The sequence below is a fragment of the Petromyzon marinus genome, unplaced genomic scaffold (genome assembly GCF_048934315.1).
Source record: "Petromyzon marinus isolate PM22_M1 ecotype Great Lakes invasive population unplaced genomic scaffold, UKy_Petmar_22M1.pri1.0 PM_G_Scaffold_11, whole genome shotgun sequence".
NCBI lineage: Eukaryota > Metazoa > Chordata > Hyperoartia > Petromyzontiformes > Petromyzontidae > Petromyzon > Petromyzon marinus.
Genome location: NW_027422662.1, coordinates 2,135,300 through 2,156,280, shown reverse-complemented (window position 1 = coordinate 2,156,280; position 20,981 = coordinate 2,135,300). Strand labels below are relative to the sequence as shown.

Below are 20,981 nucleotides of genomic sequence, written 5' to 3'. Positions count from 1 at the left end.
CAAAGGTGAAGGGGCGGAGCCACCCGGGAAGCCTCTGGAATGTTCCCGAAGGTTCCATGAGGGGCGTGGCCAGAGGCGGGGTTTAGTCGCCGGGGAGTGTTTATAAGCGGGGGCCAGTGCGAGGTGCGGGGTCGGTGTGAAGAATCAAGAGGAGCTCCCCGTCGTGCTGCCCCATCATCTCCATCGGCCACGTGGCGGCTCGACCTCCAGCCGCTCAACCGCTCCCTAGCGCGCCGTCAGCCAGCGGCACGCTAGGGAGCGGTGAGCGCCACGTGGCACGGGGCAGTGAAGCCGCCTGGGTGGCGATCATTCCGTAGTGAGAGAGACAAGAGACATCTAAGCTGTACCGAAGATTTATTAATAAACGACTTAAGTTCCTATCGTGTCGGAGCCACTTATTACACCTGTATGGGTCAGTGTGGTGAGCCTAAGGGTCTCTGTGTGCGGGTCTATGGGTCTCTGATTGGTGAGTCTATGGGTCTCTGTGTGATGAGTGTATGGGTCTCTGATTGGTGAGTCTATGGGTCTCTTGTTTGGTAAGTCTATGGGTCTCTGATTGGTGAGTATATGGGTCTCTGTTTGGTGAGTGTACGGGTAGGTGTGGTGCGTCTACGGGTCTGTGTGGTGAGTCTACGGGTCTCTGTTGAACTTATTTTGTACCATGCATAGCCAACCACGCTAATCAGAGGTGAGGGGGAAGGACAACAAACTAAACACAATGAGCAATTTTGTGTTTTGTCTCACGTTTATTTTCAGCAGCTGTCAATATAATTCGTGATTGGTGGCTCACTGCACTCACAGTCACCCAGCGTTTGATTGCTCCCTGACCTCGCCCAGTGACGTGACTTCTCCCTGACCTCACCTGTGAACATCACTACTCTGCTGTAAACATGAACGATTTCAAAACACAAAAGCACTTTTAAATCATCTGCATGGAAAACTAATTTCTTTAAAACTGCTTCTTGTGTTTAATTTGTCGTCATTCATAGAGGGTTTTTTTTTGGGTTAGATCGTGTAAATATATAAATGTGTCGTTAAAACCCCGTCACCACCCGACACAGCCAACTCAACACAGCACACCGGTTTGTTGGAGAGCCAAGCCACAACATTTACAATCTGAGTATGATGTTTCGCCAGTAATTACAACCAGTTTCATCAGGCAACAGCCAGATTTGTTGTCCTTCCCCCACTCCTCCGATTAGCGCCGTTGGCACCGTACAGGAGTGCGAAATAACTTCAACATACACGAGTATACATACGTATAGCCCCGTCCCACTTGCCCGCTTCCACCAGTGAATCATCCAGGACTAGCGCCGGCATGCTCTCTGAAGGCAAGAGGATCACGGAGTGTGTGAAGTTGGAGGATTTGGATTCATTGGAGGATGAGGTATAAGGGGAGAGAACGGTCACCACGGGGCTAGGGTGCGGAGGGGCTCGGAGGCTGACGACCATGGCAGGGAGATTAAAACAGACGAGATACCTAAAGACGTGAAGGATAAATGAATGTTCCTACATACAAAACAAGTCTGGGTGTATGGGATTTTTCAGTTGCTGATCTCTGGTATTATATTGCCATGAGACTTGATTTACAGTCACAGTGCCACTTCCGCTCACCAAGGGGGCTTGCAGGCGCAGTTGTTGCTGCCGCTTCCTGCCCCACCACGCAACGGACACCACGAACGTCACCAACGTAAGCAACGCCACCACGCCAATCATGGAACTGATGAAGGGGCTCTTAGTCATGGCGGCTGTCTCCTCTTCTGACGAGGAGCGGACTGGGGGGGGGGGTCACGAGAGCAGAGAAAAGTCCAGCAACAGCGAACGTTATAGTTGCCCATGCCACAACCTATGAATTTTCATCTCCATAAAAAAAAACTGGACCAGACATATTTTACTGCCCTTGGTAACCCTCCTGGCAGAGTGCAGTGCTGACCCCGTGGGATTGTTTTGTCTTTCATAATCAGCAGCCACCATCTATCTACCTGATAAATGAACCCTCCTGGAGACTTTACAAGCCATCACCATCTTTTGCACAACGATCCATCTGGCTCTATTTAAGCTGTTCGGTAAATGAAAAACATCGTGGACTTTATCCACAAATTTTCTTCCAATTGCGTAGGAAATACACGCAACCACAGGGACAGAGACAATCAAACAATAAACATACAGGCATCGTCAGGGTCAGGATTGAATCCACAAACTCCTGTATACCAGGCAAGGTAGTTAAGATTTTGGCATCACTGCGGTTATGGCGAGAGGGAGGAGAGGGACTCACCATCATCAGCATTGGCACTTCCGATGCTGGCTGGCGTGCGTGGTGATGGTGTGCTCACGCCGTAGTAGCGGTGCCGAGTGGTTGTGGTGGTGCTATCGGTGGTTGTAGCAGCGGTTGCGGCGACTGTTACAGTGGTGGTGGCAGCGGTGGTGGTGGCAGTGGCGGTGGTGATGGAGCTCCAGAGGCCGCTGCCACCGCCGTCCGGCATGCGTGGCGTGGCGCTGGGCCACGCCAGGTCACCGTGTGGCACCGCTCCCGGCTCCGAGTTGTTGCTGGCGACTGTAGGGGGCAGTTTACCAATGGGGGGGGGGGGGGGGAAGAGAGCGGCGAATGATAGGCAAGCCAGCCTAAATGTTTATAACCGGCAAAGATGTTCCATTTAGGGGATCCACGTTTTCGCAAGCGAGAGAAGTTAGGGCATGAACGTGGTCGAGAAGACCCCTGCTGGATTGCTTTTTCTAACCTTCGACGAAGAGGCGTGCCTGGAGCTGGTCGTAGTGCAGCTTGTTCATCGCAAAGCACGTGTACGTATCGGAGTCGGTATGCAACAGGTTCGAGATGAGCAGCGTGCCGTTGGCAAAGGTTTGGTAACGCTTGCTCAGCAGGGGTCCGCTGTCCTCACCCTTAAACCTGGCGGTGCGCGGCGTAAGCAGAGAGGGAGGGGGGGGGAGTCTTGACTACCAAGCAACTAAACAAAACAATGTTTATTTTACCAGGTAAGGCGTCACTGAGCTATATAGCTCTTTTTCAGAAGCAACCTGGCTATTGTTGGATGTGTACCCCTTTTTGATAATCAATACATAGTTAATATTCGATTCATAATTATACTACATTTATGTTGAGCTCATTAAGACAGGGCCTTCACTCCTTCCAGCAGAGTTGGGGTCTCGGAAGGGAGGCATCTTTTACACATTCGAAATGAAGGATGTGGGCAGGTGCTCCAAATCGAGGGCAACACATTTATTGTGGTAATCTGTGAAATGCAACAGCACATGTAGCACACACAGCAGATTTCAACCGAGTCACCATTAACCACGTGACTAGTGTACAGGTCAGGTTACTCAATAACAGTTTCCCTTCAACCCAATTCCACTGCTGATAAACCATCTTTGTATTCATTCATAACCTTTACATTTCACTATTCGAATATTACCTTAATCCTAAGCTGTATGTCCATCTAAACCATCCACTTATATTGATATCTTACACCCATTATCTGTACTGTATGTATTGTGCTTGTCACCATTGTATAACTTACTTCTGTACAGGTGTTCTATTCTTAATATCATTACAAGAAGCCATATTCTGGGTGCAATGGCATGGTTATGGAATAAACAGTATTAGGGTTAGATAATTACCAGTATTAACTACAGTAAGTCATCCTTTACAGTGCATAGTGCTAAACCCCCTCCAATTGAATGTATCACAAACTACCAATTCAAAACAACATTTTGGTCCTTTACCTGTAAAATGCAACAGCACGTGGGTCACACAGAAATTCTCAACCGAGTCGCCATTAACCACGTGACTGGTATAGAGGTCAGGTTACTCAATAACCCTGCCACCCACCTACAGGCCCGACTCAGTATCGCATGCTGGTGTACACGTGCATTGATGTACTGCACAGCACATAAGGACCTTCACAAAAGCACACTTTACCCCATTATTGCACGAGGAAATAATTTAACGAGTGGTCTATTTATAATGTGCCTCTTATCATTCTCATGCCTATAAATGTATAAATAAGTGACATCGCACGTGAGACCTTCACGGGACATAGGCCCTTTGTCCGAACTAAGTTAGTTAAAATGTGGGTCCTTGCAAGAAGTAGCAAACACCTTACGTGGATATAACATCCGGCATTCTGGTCCAAAAGCTTAGGTTCTACATCCACCCAGGGTCTGGTTGCATTGACCGTAATTCATATTCACGAGAAGGGGCGTGATTTCAAGAGGGGAAATTGCCATTTGATGTTAAACTCAAAGTTCTCAAGTCAGTCTATGCGGGGGCATGACTCCCAGGGGCTACCTCATGAAGAGCACCCACTGGTAATTGTTCTGATGTATCACTGGTAGAATTATTGTTTATTGATATGTTGTTTGGTCTGCTGCGACTTTGTCTTTCCAGACTGGTAGATGGCCGTCTGGTTTTGCCGATGTTTTCCACATACTGTTAAGTTCTTGGAGAGTAAACCTTTTTGTTCTAATGCCAGTGTGTTCCCATATTTTCTTAAGGCCACGGCTATATCATTGAGCTTGCATATTTTTCTGTAGTCACTTATCTATTAAATACTCAGCGTTATAGAGGACTGAGTGTCCGAGTGGTTTATTTCGGTGGCATGAGTCGTATTGCTTGAAAAAGCCTCGCCTGGTATACAGGAGGTCGTGTGTTGGATCCCGACCCTGATGGTTCCTGTTGTCTATGTGTAGTCTGCGTTTCTCTCTTTCTCCCCGTGGTGGTTACGTGGATTAGTCTCCAGGTTATGTGGTGTTTTCCCCTCTACATCAACATCATGCATTTAGAGTATTATGGGTCTCTCTGGGTCTTTATGGGCGGTCTGTATATATGAAGTTTGCATGTTCTCCCCATAGTTATGTCGATTTTTCTCCGGGTTCTCTGGTTATCCCTCCACATTCAGAATCAACGTGGAGGTTTAGAGCATTTGGCTGCTATAAGTTTCCACGTGAAGATAAGCCACTTCATCGAGCTATCATTTGTGACAGACAGATGACTTCTGAAAAGAGATAAATGGTAGCTCAGTGGGGTCTTAGCTGATAAAATAAAAAAAAGACTGTTTAGTTAATGAGAGAGTAAAGTAGCCAGGCCAGCGTCGGTCTCACCAGATGATGTTGGGGCGCGGTAACCCAAATACTGCACATTCCATGTACATGACCTGGCCCTCTGTCGCCGTGTACAGCGTGTCTGGCTCCGACAGCATCCGTGGGGGCACGGCTGTGGGAGAGGTGGGGAGGGCGGGATGGGGGGTGGCAGAGATAGGGAGCAGGGGGGAGGTGAGGGAGGGAGGGGGGTTGCTGAGTTAGAGAAATGTTATGGAACCGCAGCAGAGATGCTAACAGGTGAAGGAGGAGGAGATCTTGGGGGGGGGGGGTGGCAGGAGTTGACGACAGAAGATTCAGGAGGGAAGTGAGAGAGAGATTGGAGAATGAGGAGAGCGAATTAGCAAATGTAAGGAGGGGAGGAAGAGCAGAGGGAGACACTGAATGGGAGTGCGGAGGAAGGGTGGAGAAGCCCAGAATACAGGAAGTGGAATGTGGAGGGGGAGGGAGGGGGAGGGTTTGAAGGGGGGGAACCAACACGAGAGGAATAAATATGGGGACCGAGAAGACGGAGTTGGAAAGCGAAGATGAGCGAAGTTGAGGAGCGAGATGTTACAAAGTCGAACCGAGACTAGAGAGGTGGCAGAGAAGGAGGACATGGAGGAGGAGATGCAGGGTTTAGCAAGAGAGAGGATGGTGGTGATGGCGAGAAGGGTGAAGACGAAGCCGGGGAGGAGCGACGCTTGTGGGAGGAGCCCCCCTCATCCTCCTTACGTAGCATGGTGGTATGAAAGGATATCATCATACAGCCCCATAGACTCACACAGACACGCATAGACTCATACAGAGACCCATAGACTCACACAGAAACTCATTCAGTTTATTTATTTGGTATAGCCCTGTGAGCCATTCGGCTCTTGACTCACACAGAGACCCACAAACTCATACAGATACCTATAGACTCACAGAATCACAGAGAGACCCACAGAATCACACAGACCGATAGACTCACACAGAATCCCACAGACTCACAGAGGCTCATAGACTTATACAGAAACTCAGACTCACACAGAAACCCACAGACTTACAGAGACCCACATAATCACACAGACCGATAGACCACACAGAATCCCACAGAGACCCATAGACTTACACAGAAACTCATTGACTCATGGAGACGCAGACTTACACAGAAACCGATAGACTTTCACAGAAACCGATAGACTTACACAGTGACTTACAGACTCACACAGAGACCCACAGACTCACAGAGACCTACGGAATCACACAGACCGATAGACCACACAGATTCCCACAGAGACCCATAGACTTACACAGAAACTCAGACTCTCACAGAGACCCACAGACTGACACAGACGCACAGACTCACACAGCAACCTATAAACTTACACAGAGACCATAGACTCGCACAGAGACTCAGTTGTCTTTCCCCCGCATCTCCGACTATCATAGTTGGCTACATGCGGCGGTGCGTTACCCACAACCCCCCGCCCCCCGCTCACCCAGCACGTTGACGTATGCATTAGCCAGGATGGTGCCGTGCCGGTTTGAGGCCTCACACTGGTACACACCAGTGTCTTCCTCCTCCAGCCAGGTCAGCGTCAGGGAGTCGCCGTCCACCCGCCGTCCTAGCACCTTGGGGGCTTCTGCTCCATCGCACGGCGGTACGACACCCGGCACAGTCTGGCGTGGTCTTGGCACGATTTGCCACGATTTGCCATGATTTGGAATGGTCTTAGCATGATATGTCATTTTTTGGTAGGATGAATTTAGCACAATATGGCATTATCTGGCTCAATTCGATAAGTTCTGTGATTTGGCTGAGTGAGTGCGCGACTAGCTGGGTGAGTGTGTGCACATAGCGGATGAGTGAGCGGGTGAGTAAGCGTGTGATTGGTTGACCGAGTGTGTGATTTGTTGTGATTGGTTGACCGAGTGATCGGTTGACAATCGACTGCGAGCGTGAGCATGCGAGTGGATGAGGCGTGTGCACGTGTAAGTCGGTGGACAAGCGGTTGAGTGAGCATGTGATCGGCTGTGAGTGTGTGGACGAGAAAAATTCGAGTGGGTGAGCAAGTGCATAGGTGGGGCAAGTGGCTGAGCAGGTGATGCTGGCCGCCCCCCCCTATTCACACGCCCCCTCGTGTCTCACCATCGATGGGCACGCCGTTGATGAACCATCGGATGGTCGGTGTGGGGATTCCACTTGCACGGCACGTGAGCTCAACGGTGTCCCATAGGGCGTAGTCACGGTTCTCTGGCACTGGAGCGGTCCAGTACGGCTTGGCTGCAGTGGCCGGGAAAGCACGAGGAGGAGGAGGAGGAGGCAGGGGGGGGGGGGAGAAGGAGGGATTAGACAATGTCCCATGCTTGTAAACTAGACGACACATTTTTGTAACTATTTGTAGTTACCAGGTAAGGTCCGCTGAGCTATGTAGCTCTTTTTCACAGGCGACCTGGCTCTTGAACGAAAAAATCCACGTGACTGTCACATGGCACCAATAAGTGTCAAGGCAGAACAAGAAAGAGGGTGGGGGTCCACCTGTAATAGGGAAAGGCGTCTGATGAAAATTAACAAAGCAAGGTGCCAATCACCATTAGTATGGCCAGCTTCCTATAAATAGGGACCACCCCACCCGCACCAGACAGCGGAGGGAGAATGGAGGAAGACCCCAGCTGTGTGTCTGCTCACAAGGCTCCAGCCAGCAGCGGGAACAGGAGCAGTCCCCCCAAAACCTCCAAGCATCCCCAACTGTCAGCAGGAGCTCAGCGTGGACCGTGGGTTATTGGTAACATAAAAACAATACAGATGTCGGTAATGCACCCAGGGCCCTAAGTAACGGTCCCTGTGATTTGTCGGTGGTCACCCGGTGGGGGGGGCAGACTGTACAGAGGAGCAGCAGAGAGGTTGCCTCTGACGTCGCCCCCCTGTCGTGGTGAGGAACCAGCAGGCGGCGGCTCTCTTTCTCCTCGGACTGCGGTGGCAGGCCGGGGTTGGCACCTCCAAGTTGCCTTTCTTGTGAACGCAGCCCGACATCGGGTGGTGAACGCCGGCTGAGGCTAAACGTGCCCTAAGGGTGCTGTGCTTGTGCGTGTGTTCGGGAACCCGTAGCCTCAGGTGTGAGCGTCGGGACAAAGGGGACGTCCTGGGGTATAATGTGAGCACATCGTGTGGTGCAGATAGATGCTGTGGTGTGAAAGCAGGCAGGGGAAGCGTTTCTAAAACTTAAAGACGGAGCGACCCTCTGAAATCGCCTCGGTGTTGACTCGACCCACGCTATAGATGACCGTGACTTGGCTGACCAAAAAGTATAACAGTGGCAGCAATAAAGGTGAGCCTTGAAGTAGGCTAGAACCGAATGCGCCACAGCGAGCACGGGTAAAGAGACACCGTAAACTCCAAATACGCAGCCGGTGTCAGGATCGGGATCAAACCCACGACCTCCTGTGTACCAGTCGAGGTAGTTAACATCTCCTAGCCACTGTGATGATGATGATGATAGACGCAAACTCTGAATATACATCAGCAGGCATCGTCAGGGTTGGGATCTAACCCACGACCTCCTGAATACCAGGCAAGGTAGTTAACATCTCATAGCCATCGTGGCACCCAAATAACAAAGACCCCCTTGCATAGACTTTAACAAACTGTTGAGGCAAGTGCTGTTTGTGAGCAACTCTGAAGGCCGACATGGCACACAAGGGGGTGGGTGGCCAGCACCGTACCCGGCCGCCTTTGTCTCCCCAGTGGCGATATTTACATGCCGCACCAGGTACTCATTTGAGGCCGAGTTGACCTAGGCGAGGCCCAGGACCAGTTTAGATAATCGTCGCTGGCGGTAGTGGCCGACAGTGAGGAGGCGAATCGGAAACTCGAGCTGCTGGGTTCATAGCGGAGTTGCGCTAACACCAAAACCACCACTCCGCCATGCGCACACACGCAGGCACACACGTGCACACACATTCCACGGTGACCGTGACGGTGTGCAGCGCCACGCCCTCGCTGTTGACGGCGCGGCATCGGTAGTCGCCGCCATCGGACTCCGACGCGTTGCGGATGGCCAGCGCTGTGCCGGAGACGGCGGCGAGGGCGGCGGCGAGGGCGGCGGCTTGCTCCGACGACACCGCCCCACCCCACTTGCTCCAGCTCACCTCCGGCGTGGGGCTGCGTGCACACACACGGGGAGTGCACACGCAACGCGCGCACGTGTGTGGAACTAGGGTAGTGTACAGTAGTGTAAAGTGTAGTATGTAGTGTATAGTGTAGTCTAGAAAAAAAAAAACCCTGCCTCTTCAGCGGTGCCGGACGGTAACACTGCGGTGGATGTGAGCAACGCCATGGAGGGAAGGCCAATTGCAAATCGGCTATTCCCTCACGGCGCTTATAGCCCAAACAGCGGCCAAATGCAGGCTCTGGACGAGCGCGAGGAGCTGGTAACCCCTCCACCTTCAATTCAACTACCACTGAACCATGTGCAACATATAGAATGAAGATTGTGCCGGAGGCCCCAGGGGGCTAGGCGTCTATGACGTCTCCTGGCTAAACAACAAATTGCAGAGCCACGAGGCTGCATCCTTACCCTTGGGGTTCCTCCAGAAACAGCAAAGAGACACGTGGAATGTTCAAACGCTCAATGCGGAGGAGAGAGCGACACTCCTCTGTTGGGATCTGGACCGGTACCACCTGGACCTCTCTGGTATTTAGGCAACTGTGGGCTCACAGTAGGGGCCACAGGCGGTGCATCAGCCAGTCATCTCAGTCAGTCGACGCATGGCACCTGGGTCTGCCCCGAGACCTCCTGCTAGCGGGCGTTCGACACTTCACGTGGCCTCGACGTGCACACGGCCTGGCACAAGCGCCGTGGTGATGTCACCGCCACTTAGTGGCGAATGGCGGTTGTTGTTGTTGCACTTGTGTGGGTGTGCGTGTACGTGTGTACATGTGTGTGTGTATGTGTGCATGCGTGTATACGTACAGCCCTTGTGTGATGCACGTCAGCAGCAGCGTTTCCCCAGAGAGGACCATCTTGGTGCTCGTCTCGCCCACAGGCTCCAGGAACACTGGCCGGCTCTTTGACGGACGCTCTGCGTGCATCCACGCATGCGTGGGGAGCGGTGGCACGGTGGTTAGCGCTACACTGTGCTACAAACCTGGCCATGACCTGAGTTTGATTCCCGCTGTAGGGCAACACCGGTGATGATTATCTGAACCGGTCATGGGCCTTCCCTAGGTCGACTCAGCCTCAAATGAGTACCTGGTATGATGTGTAAACATCGCCACCGGGGAGACAAAGGCGGTCGGGCCTGGTGATGGCCACCCACCCTCTTGTCTGCCATGCCGACCTTCATAGGTGCTCACTAACAGCACTTGCCCCCGACAGTCTGTTGCAGGCACTAACCTGCCACTTTAACACAAAGACAGAGATCCCCCATATAGCCTTCACAGACTGTAGGGGCAAATGCTGTTAGCGAGCATCTATGAAGGCCGGCATGGCACACGAGGGGGTGGGTGGCCAACACCACGCCCGGCCGCCTTTGTCTCCCCAGTGGCGATCTTTTTACGCACCGGACCAGGTACTCATTTCAGATAATCGTCACTGGTGTTGCCCGGGTTCATGGCGCAGCGTAGCGATAACCGCTATGCCACCGCACCCCACATACACAAACTTACACACATGCATGTACGCACACACACGTACACACACACACACGTACACACACGCACTTCCCCGCGTTCGCCACCGCCGCCACCACGCCGTCGCCACTCACCGGGTTTGACGACCAGCCGGAGCGGCTGCTTGTACTGGATGGTCCCCGTGTGCGGGTAGCGAGCGTAGCACACGTAGTCACCCCGGTCGCTCGGAAGCACGTTGGCGAAGTAGAGGTCCCCGTCCAAGCCCTGCGACACTCGCGCATCCAGCGGCACTTTCTCCATGGCTGCAGCGCCATCCCGGGGGTAAGGGCGGTGGGCAGTCAGGGGGGTGGGCGGGGGGGGGGGGAATTAAGGAGATCGGAATCTTTATTAGGGGTCCACCGCACAAACCGTGGAAGCAGCGGATGCGGATACTTGATGATGCGCAGATGGAAGATGAACAACTCTCCAGTAGTGGTGTGCAACTGCGGTCATCCACGACAGACACCGTAACAACGTAGGACGACGCGAACGCCCGATCCGCAAATACGAAGGAGACGTCGCGGATGTCTCCTTTTTTGGCATCGACACCAGCAGCCACACGAAATAAGCAGACTCGTGGATACCCATAGATATCCAGACTCACAGAGATGCACAGAGACTCAGGAGACCCAGAGACACCCCTAGAGACCCGTATAAACACATAGACCATGGAGACATCACAGAGATGATTCACCACTCCGCTACTCCCTGTCGACGGGGTCGTCTGGCATGACCACCCGAATGTGACATTGTAGCTGTTGCTCTGCATCCACATCAGCAGCCGTACGGAAGCAGAAGAACACGGATGTCCAGTATGGGCACGGGGTCAGCGAGTTACAACAACCAACAATGCAAACAACACGATGGGAGAGAGAGTCGCACGCAAACTGCAAGTATGCAGCACGCGTCATCAGGGTCGGGATCGAACCCACGCCCTCCTGCGTATCAGGCGAGGTAGTCAACATCTCATAGCCACAGTGCCACTCACAGCCGTCCAACCAGAAGACGGTGGGAGGAGGAAAGCCGTGGGGAGGGTGGCAGCGCAGCACGGCCGGGGAGCCCTCGGCGGCCATGATGGGTTGAAGCAGCTCACGGGGCCACAGGGGAGCACCTGCAGGATACAGGCAAAGACTCCCCGTGTAGCCTCAAACAGACCATTGGGGCAAGTGCTGTCGGCGAGCAGCATCACCTGTGAAGGCCGACGTGGCACACGACAGGGTTGGTGGTCAGCACTGCACCCGGGCCGCCTTTGTCTCCCCAATGGTAATGTTTTTACATTTCGCATTAGATACTCGTTTGAGACTGAGTCGACCTAGGGGAGGGCCCAGGACGGGTTCAGTAACAGTCGTTGGTTGTTGTCTAATTAAACCTGACTAAGTGCAGCCAGAGGGACAGCGCACTTTGTGTGTGGGGAGCAGTAGTGTAGCAGTTAGCGCACTGTGTGTGGGGAGCGGTGGTGCAGCGGTTAGCACACTGTGTGTGTGTGTGTGGGGAGTGGTGGTGCAACGGTTAGCACTCTGTGTGTGTGAGTGGTAGTTCACGGTCCAAGCGTGGCATCATACCCCCCCCTCACTCACGCGCCAGCCGCACGGTGATGTTTGCGGTGAGCGCCGTGCCGGCCCGGTTCTTCGCCGAGCAGCGGTAGACCCCCTCATAGGCCTCCACGGTGATGCTGTCATCGCCGTAATCCGCGGACGCCACCACCACCGCCGCCATGTCTACAGTGAAGGTGCCCGAACTTTTCCCATGCCGCCTCACGTGGGGGTCGCTGTCCGGGTCAAAGCTCCGGCCATCTTTGCTCCACCAGAACCTGCAGCACAAACGGGAAGGGAGGGAGGGGGAGGGGAGAGAAGGGAGGGAGAGAGTTAATAAGAGATGGAGGGAGGAAGGGGCGGAGGGAGGTGGGGAGGGAGGGCTAAGTCGGGAGGGAGGGACGGAGGGAGGGGATGGAGGTTGGGACGGAGGGATGGAGGGAGGTGGGGAGCGTACTTGGGCGTTGGGTTGCCATGTGCCTCACACTCCACCACAATGTTGTCCCGTGGGTCCACGATGTAATCCACCCGCGATTGCCGGGTGATGGACGGAGGCTGAGTAACTGCAAGATATCAACGGGTTAACAAACCGTGGCAGCAGCAGCAGCAGCAGCAGAAGAAGAAGAAGAAGCGGATACCTGACAATGCAGCAAATGTAAAATAATAAGAACTCTCCGTCAGTGGTGCAACTGCGGTCATCCAGAACAGACACCCAGACACCGTAATAACCTATAACGACCCACTGCCCGATCCACAAATACGAAGTAGGAGACATCACAGTGTCACCGGCTCGCCATATCCCTCTCCTGCCGTGGCCATAACGAGGGGACAGGCCGTTGAATACAGACAACCACAACAGACGAGATCGGAGGCGACGAGTGGATACTCCGCGTTGTGTTCTGCCCTCCTCCTGAGGATCGAGTGACTCCACCACCGAGGGACACCAGAGGGTCGTTGCACGGCAACTCGTTATTTCTAAGTGTTCTGAGGAGCATTTGTGCTTCTGCAATGGTGACCAGGTGCACACCGATCGACCCAACGTCCCACAGCACCTCACTGCTCAATCCCCATACAGCGTCCATCTGAATCTGAATAGGTGCCCTGTACCCTGAATTGATTACTCCACTGGTGGGCATTGCCTACTGTGCAGTCACGTGAGTCTATGGGTCCAATCTAAGGTCATCATTAACTCCGTTGGATAATTATACGTGCGGTTTGTTACAATCAAGCCCATAGCGGTTACATTAGCGATGATGATACACAACTCTGTGACTGCTCCTGACGTGGTTATCTGGGCTTGGCCACCTGCATGTGAAATTGTAGTTGTTGCTCTGGAATTGACATCAGCCATAGGGAAGAAGGAGATGGCTCATACATATCCATACAGATCCAGACTCAGAGACTCACAGACACTCGGAGACCCATAGAAAGTTGTAGAGACTCAAAGACCCATAGAGACTCACGTAGACTCATAGGCACCCACAGAGACTCAAAGAGATCCACGGAGACTCAGACCCAGAGACTCTTGTAGACCCAGGCTCAGAGAGCCCTATAGAGATCCATAGACTCAGAGAGACCCCATTGTGTCCCAGTGTCCCATTGTGTCCCAATGTCCCATTGTGTCCAGTTGTGTCCCATTGAGCCCTGTTGTGTCCCATTGTGTCCCAGTGTCCCATTGTGTCCCAATGTCCCATTGTGTCCCAATGTCCCATTGTGTCCCATTGGGTCCCATTGTGTCCAGTTGTGTCCCATTGTGTCCAGTTGTGTCCCATTGTGTCCCGCTATGTCCCATTGTGTCCCATTGTGTCCCGCTGTGTCCCATTGTGTCCTGTTGTGTCCCATTGTGTCCAGTTGTGTCCCATTGAGCCCTGTTGTGTCCCATTGTGTCCTGCTGTGTCCCATTGTGTCCCGTTGTGTCCCATTGTGTCCAGTTGTGTCCCATTGAGCCCTGTTGTGTCCCATTGTGTCCCAGTGTCCCATTGTGTCCAGTTGTGTCCCATTGAGCCCTGTTGTGTCCCATTGTGTCCCAGTGTGTCCCAGTGTCCCATTGTGTCCCATTGTGTCCAGTTGTGTCCCATTTGTGACAGGAAAAGGCGGCTTCTGAAAAAGAGCGACAGAGCAGCTGAGTGGGGCTTCCTTGGTAAGATAAAGACATCGTTTAGTTGATAGACTTTGGTGGGTGATTTGTGGGTGTAGTGTTGTAGAGGGGGTATCAGCTGGGAGAGGGGGGGTGTTTGCTACTCACCGCCAAGGGGCAGGACGAGGGGGTGGTCACAAAGAGCGCCAAGCAGAGATGCCAACAACGCCACGAAGCAGGCGGTGGTGGTGGAGAAAGCCTCCATCGGGGTGGGGGCCGGGCGGATGGTCGGACCGGGGGGGTGGGGTGGGGGCTTCCTTCACTTGGCTAGGAGAGGAGGAAAGGGGGGAGGAAGAGGGGAGGAGGAAGGGGCGGAGGAGATGGAGAGGCAGGAGGGGGAAGGATGGGAGGGAGCTTTGAAGGCCTTACAATGGAATAAGTAATATTGAAAAAAAACTTTTAAAACGCTTTATTCAAATGTACCGTACTAGTAATGGAAGAACTCCACGACTCCAGGAAGTGGCCCCGAAGCTTGCCACAATGTAAAGGGGACCGTGGGCAATTACAGCCAGCGTCAGTTGAGCGTGGACAATTAGACCCAAGCCGAAACATGACGTATAAAAATGAATGTTTAAAAATATATTTTTAATGATTGAATATCGTATTGTCATCAGTATGACACAAGTATACCAAGTTTGCAGTCGATACTACATTTGGAAGTGGGTTAAAATTGAGTTACAAGATTTGAGGACACAACAACAACAGAGTGAGTTCAATAAAAGCGTGTTGAGTACAATCTCACGCGGCGTTCGGGTTTTCTCCCTGTTGTTTGTGTACTAAAAGCTGTCTGGGAAGCCAATTTCAGCTTTCTGCCTCGTCGGCAAGTATCCTGGAGGTGTTTTAGAAATACAGATGAAGGTTTTCACCCCGACGAGCTATGAAGCTCTCTTACACAAACGTCGAGGAAGGGCACGGGGTCAGAACATGAGGACAATCACTACAAAGACACGATACGTTCAACGTGAAGAAAAGGAAGACAATACACTTTTAAAAATGTATAAATTATCTGTACATCGATTAAATGTACATGGTAGTCCCCGACTTACGACGGAGATGCGTTACGACGAACCCCATCGTAGGTCAAAAAATATCGTAAGTCGAAGATGGCCTTAGCCTACCCAGGAGTCTTAAAGAATGCTGATAATTTAGCAAAACACAGCAATTTACAGTAGCGTACTGTATAAACTATACACTGTATGTATTGATTAATTACAATACTGTATTGCTCGGTAAAATGTAAAGTAAACACCAGGGTAAATTCTTAGCCTACCTATATGAACTGCAATTTCATTCTTGCTCTCACTCACCCACACAGGCGGAGGAGGTGAGGATGAGAGGGCTTGGCTGAGGAGGTGTCAGTGGCAGCAACACAGCCACAGCAATGGTGGAGCAGCAGCAGCAGCAGTCCAGTAAAAAGCCAGCCAGCACGCGACTTGACTACAGCCAGCGTCTTTGTTCAGGGCTCAGGAGGCGAAGTTGTTGACTCAGCCCTGTTGACTCAACACGCCCCTTAGCAAGGGGTGGCTTAAGCTCTGGCAAATAGGCGATGGTTTCCGCCGAGTTGTGTGGATTAAAGTTTCACATTCCTGGGATGCATTGCCCAGTACTCACGTCTAGAGTCAACATCGGCGTATACACACAAAGACAAAGATCCCCCGTGTAGCCTTAACAGACTGTAGGGTCAAGTGCTGTTAGCGAGCACCTATGAAGGCCGGAACGGTACACGAGGGGGTGGGTGGCCAGCACCACGCCCGACCGCCTTTGTCTCCCGAGTGGCAATGTTTACACACCACACAAGGTACTCATTTGAGGCTGAGTCGACCTAGGGGAAGCCCGGGACCGGTTCAGATAATCGTCACTGGTGTTGGCCGTGAGCGGGAATCGAACCCGCGTCGCCAGGTTCATAGTGCAGCGTAGCGCTAACCGCTACACTACCGCTCCCCACACACACATATACATACACACACACAAATACAGTGAGGGAAGAAAGTATTTGATCCCCTGCTGATTTTGTACGTTTGCCCACTCACAAAGAAATGATCAGTCTATAATTTTAATGGTAGGTTTATTTGAACAGTGAGCGACAGAATAACAACAAGAAAATCTAGAAAAACGCATGTCAAAATGTTATAAATTGATTTGCATTTTAATGAGGAAAATAAGTATTTGACCCCCTCTCAATCAGAAAGATTTCTGGCTCCCAGATGTCTTTTATACAGGTAACGAGCTGAGATTAGGAGCACACTCTTAAAGGGAGTGCTCCGAATCTCAGCTTGTTACCTGTATAAAAGACACCTGTCCACAGAAGCAATCAATCAATCAGATTCCAAACTCTCCACCATGGCTAAGACCAAAGAGCTCTCCAAGGATGTCAGGGACAAGATTGTAGACCTACACAAGGTTGGAATGGGCTACAAGACCATTGCCAAGCAGCTTGGTGAGAAGGTGACAACAGTTGGTGCGATTATTCGCAAATGGAAGAAACACAAAAGAACTGTCAATCTCCCTCGGCCTGGGGCTCCATGCAAGATCTCACCTCGTGGAGTTGCAATGATCATGAGAACGGTGAGGAATCAGCCCAGAACTACACGGGAGGATCTTGTCAATGATCTCAAGGCAGCTGGGACCATAGTCACCAAAAAAACAATTGGTAACACACTACAACGTGAAGGACTGAAATCCAAAATCGATCCTGAGATGTGTACAAACCTGGTGGCCAACTACAAGAAACGTCTGACCTCTGTGATTGCCAACAAGGGTTTTGCCACCAAGTACTAAATCATGTTTTGCAGAGGGATCAAATACTTAATTCCCTCATTAAAATGCACATCAATTTATAACATTTTTGAAATGCGTTTTTCTGGATTTTGTTGTTGTTATTCTGTCTCTGTTCAAATAAACCTACCATTAAAATTATAGACTGATCATTTCTTTGTCAGTGGGCAAACCTACAAAATCAGCAGGGCATCAAATAGTTTTTTCCCTCACTGTATACACACACACATATACACACACATATATACACACACACATATATACAGGGCTGGTTGGGTGGGTGAGTGGGGTGTTTGTTTTTGGCATCATCCGAGATAGTGCTTTGGCGCGCGGCAGTCACACACACAAAAGACAAAGATCCCCCGTATAGCCTTAACAGACTGTAGGAGCAAGTGCTGTTAGCGAGCAGCACCTATGAAGACCGGCACGGCACACGAGGGGGTGGGTGGCCAGCACCACGCCCGACCGCCTTTGTCTTTCTCTCCGGGCGGCGCACGATTCTGCTCGCAGCTCCTCACTCACTCTCAGAACTCACCAATTGTATTCGCGCCGCGGCCCTCAGCTTCTCGCAACTCTTATCGCTCATCGAAATCCTTGACTCTGGAAAGCAACTCAAAATATCAGGGTAAATGTAGAATAAAACTTTCAGCGACGCTGTCGGTCAGCACCCAGCAACACTTCACCCCTCTCCTCTGCAAGACGAAGTTGCATGATCTTTTGTCCTTGCTTATATGTGAAATAAAGTGAATAAAAAAATAACGACGTCGTGATATGTATACAAAAATCACGACTTCGTGATATTTTTAATATTTTTTAATTCACAGTCTGTTCAAGGCTACACGGGGGATCTTTGTCTTTGTGTTGGGTGCTAACAACACTTGCCCCAACAGTCTGTTCAGGCTACATGGGGGATCATTGTCTTTGTGTTAGGTGCTCACTAACAGCACTTGCCCTAACAGTCTGCTCAGGTTATACGGGGGATCTTTGTCTTTGTGTTAGGTGCTCGCTAACAGCACTTGCCCTAACAGTCTGCTCAGGTTATACGGGGGATATTTGTCTTTGTGTTGGGTGCTAACAGCACTTGCCCCAACAGTCTGTTAAGGCTATACTGGGGATCTTTGTATTTGTGTTAGGTGCTCGCTAACAGCACTTGCCCCAACAGTCTGTGTGTGTGTACACTGTGTGTGTACACTGTATGTGTACACTGTGAGTGTGTACACTGTGTGTGTCCACTCTGTGTGTACACTGTATGTGTGTACACTGTATGTGTGTACACTGTGTGTGTGTACACTGTGTGTGTACACTGTGTGTGTACACACACACAGTGTACACACACAGTGTACACACGCAGTGTACACTGTGTGTGTACACTGCGTGTGTACACTGTGTGTGTCCACTTTGTGTGCACACTATGTGTGTGTACACGGTGTGTGTGTCCACTCTGTGTGTACACTGTGTGTGTGTACACTGTGTGTACACTGTGTGTGTGTACACTGTGTGTGTCCACTCTGTGTGTACACTGTGTGTGTGTGCACTGTGTGTGTGTCCACTCTGTGTGTACACTGTGTGTGTGTACACTGTGTGTGTCCACTCTGTGTGTACACTGTGTATACACTGTGTGTGTACACTGTGTGTGTGTACTGTGTGTGTGTGTACACTGTGTGTGTGTGCACTGTGTGTGTGGACACTGTGTGTGTAGTGGGGGGCACAGGTGGTGCATTGGCCAGTCATCTCAGTCAGTCGACCCATGGCATCTTTTCATCAATTTATTATTTTCAATTTATTATTTTTATTTGTTACTAATTTTATTAAAATGTTAATTTAGATTTTTTATCTTTCATTTTGTTTATTTTTTGTTTTCTATCTACGTGACTTTACTGAAAGAACCAGGAATATGGCAGCGCATTCTCTATTTGTTGCAGAGGTTTAAGGTTCAAACCCGACAGGCACACCTGGCTACCCCAGTAACATTCACCACAATATGCGCAGTCTGCTTAACAGCGGATGTAAAACAGTATTGTGTCACTCAAAACGCACAGGTCATTGCATGTTGGTGTCACGGTCAAAATTGTGGTTAATTCCAGACATTATCCAGAATCTCCACAAGGGAGATGACGCGTCAATGATCGCCCCCTTACCGACAGACTCATGCCACGTGCAGGCCGGTGTAGGGCCACCTTGTGCCACACAGGGGCAGCTGCCACTTAGGGGCACCCTTCGATTGTTTGAGATGAGATTCGATACGAAACACCGAGTAGGCAAGCGACTTATGAGTGCAAATATGTTGCTTATAACGTAGTGAATCCATAATAGAAGTTTTTTGGGTTTCATCGCGTAAATATATAAATGTTGTGTCGTTAAAACCCGCCACCACCCGACACAGCCAACTAGTAAGGGTTGTCACGTAAACAGAACGTGCCAATTCGTCACTAGCACAGCACAAGTGTATAGTGTAGTGTATATAGTAGTGTATAGTTTAGTGTATATAGTAGTGTATAGTGTAGTGTATATAGTAGTGTATAGTGTAGTGTATATAGTAGTGTATAGTGTAGTGTATATAGTAGTGTATAGTGTAGTGTATATAGTAGTGTATAGTGTAGTGTATATAGTAGTGTATAGTGTAGTGTATATAGTAGTGTACTAGCACAGCATTAGCGTGTAGTGTATAGTGTAGTGTATATTGTAGTGTGTAGTGTATAGTGCAGTGTATATAGTAGTGTATAGTGTAGTGTATATAGTAGTGTATAGTGTAGTGTATATAGTAGTGTATAGTGTAGTGTATATAGTAGTGTACTAGCACAGCACTAGCGTGTAGTGTGTAGTGTAGTGTATATTGTAGTGTATAGTAGTGTGTAGTGTAGTGTATAGTGTATGGTACTAGCACAGCACTAGTGTGTAGTGTATAGTGTAGTGTATAGTGTAGTGTACTAGCACAGCACTAGTGTGTAGTGTATAGTGTAGTGTATAGTGTAGTGTACTAACACAGCACTAGTGTGTAGTGTATAGTGTAGTGTATAGTGTAGTGTAGTGTATAGTGTAGTGTACTAGCACAGCACTAGTGTGTAGTGTAGTGTATAGTGTAGTGTATAGTGTAGTGTATAGTAGTGCATAGTGTAGAGTAGTTTAGTGTATAGTGTATTGTACTAGCACAGCACTAATGTGCAGTGTAGTGTATAGTGTAGTTTACTAGCACAGCACTAGTGTGTAGTGTAGTGTATAGTGTAGTGTACTAGCACAACACTATTGTGTAGTGTAGTGTATTGTGTAGGGTATAGTGTAGTGTACTAGCACAGCACTAGGGTGTAGTGTAGTGTATAGTGTAGTGTGTAGAGTAGTGTATAGTGTAGTGTACTAGCACTGCACTAGTGTGTAGTGTAGTGTATAGTGTAGTGTATAGTGTAGTGTAGTGTACTAGCACTGCACTAGTGTGTAGTGTAGTGTATAGTGCAATGTATAGTGTAGTGTATAGTGTAGTGTACTAACACAGCACTAGTGTGTAGTGTATAGTGTAGTGTACTAGCACAGCACGAGTCTGTAGTGTAGAGTAGTGTAGTGTATAGTGTAGTGTATAGTGTAGAGTATAGTGTACTAGCACAGCATGTGTGTAGTGTAGAGTAGTGTATAGTATAGTGTACTAGCACAGCACGAGTGTGTAGTGTAGTGTATAGTGTAGTGTATAATAGTGTATAGTGTAGTGTAGAGTAGTGTAGTGTATAGTGCAGTGTACTAGCACAGCACTAGTGTGTAGTGTATAGTGTAGTATACTAGCACAGCGCTAGTGTAGTGTATA

At 50.2% G+C, this 20,981-nt stretch overlaps 2 protein-coding genes across 2 annotated transcripts; both read right to left on the bottom strand.

Moving 5' to 3' along the window:
* Window positions 1-339: 339 nt before the first annotated feature.
* On the bottom strand, window positions 340-6,825 carry LOC142908961 (uncharacterized). Its single transcript, XM_076059644.1, has 5 exons — window positions 6,576-6,825; window positions 5,116-5,227; window positions 2,739-2,905; window positions 2,276-2,554; window positions 340-1,775 (listed from the first exon to the last, which is right to left on the bottom strand). Exons 1-5 carry the CDS (start codon window positions 6,823-6,825, stop codon window positions 1,510-1,512), a joined length of 1,074 nt encoding a protein of 357 aa, XP_075915759.1. The 3' UTR covers window positions 340-1,509.
* A 297-nt stretch (window positions 6,826-7,122) lies between these two features.
* Window positions 7,123-11,852, bottom strand: LOC142908998 (neuronal cell adhesion molecule-like). The gene is made up of 5 exons (XM_076059677.1): window positions 11,736-11,852; window positions 10,843-11,010; window positions 10,050-10,158; window positions 9,036-9,238; window positions 7,123-7,360 (listed from the first exon to the last, which is right to left on the bottom strand). Exons 1-5 carry the CDS (start codon window positions 11,818-11,820, stop codon window positions 7,203-7,205), a joined length of 723 nt encoding a protein of 240 aa, XP_075915792.1. The 5' UTR covers window positions 11,821-11,852; the 3' UTR covers window positions 7,123-7,202.
* Window positions 11,853-20,981: the final 9,129 nt, after the last annotated feature.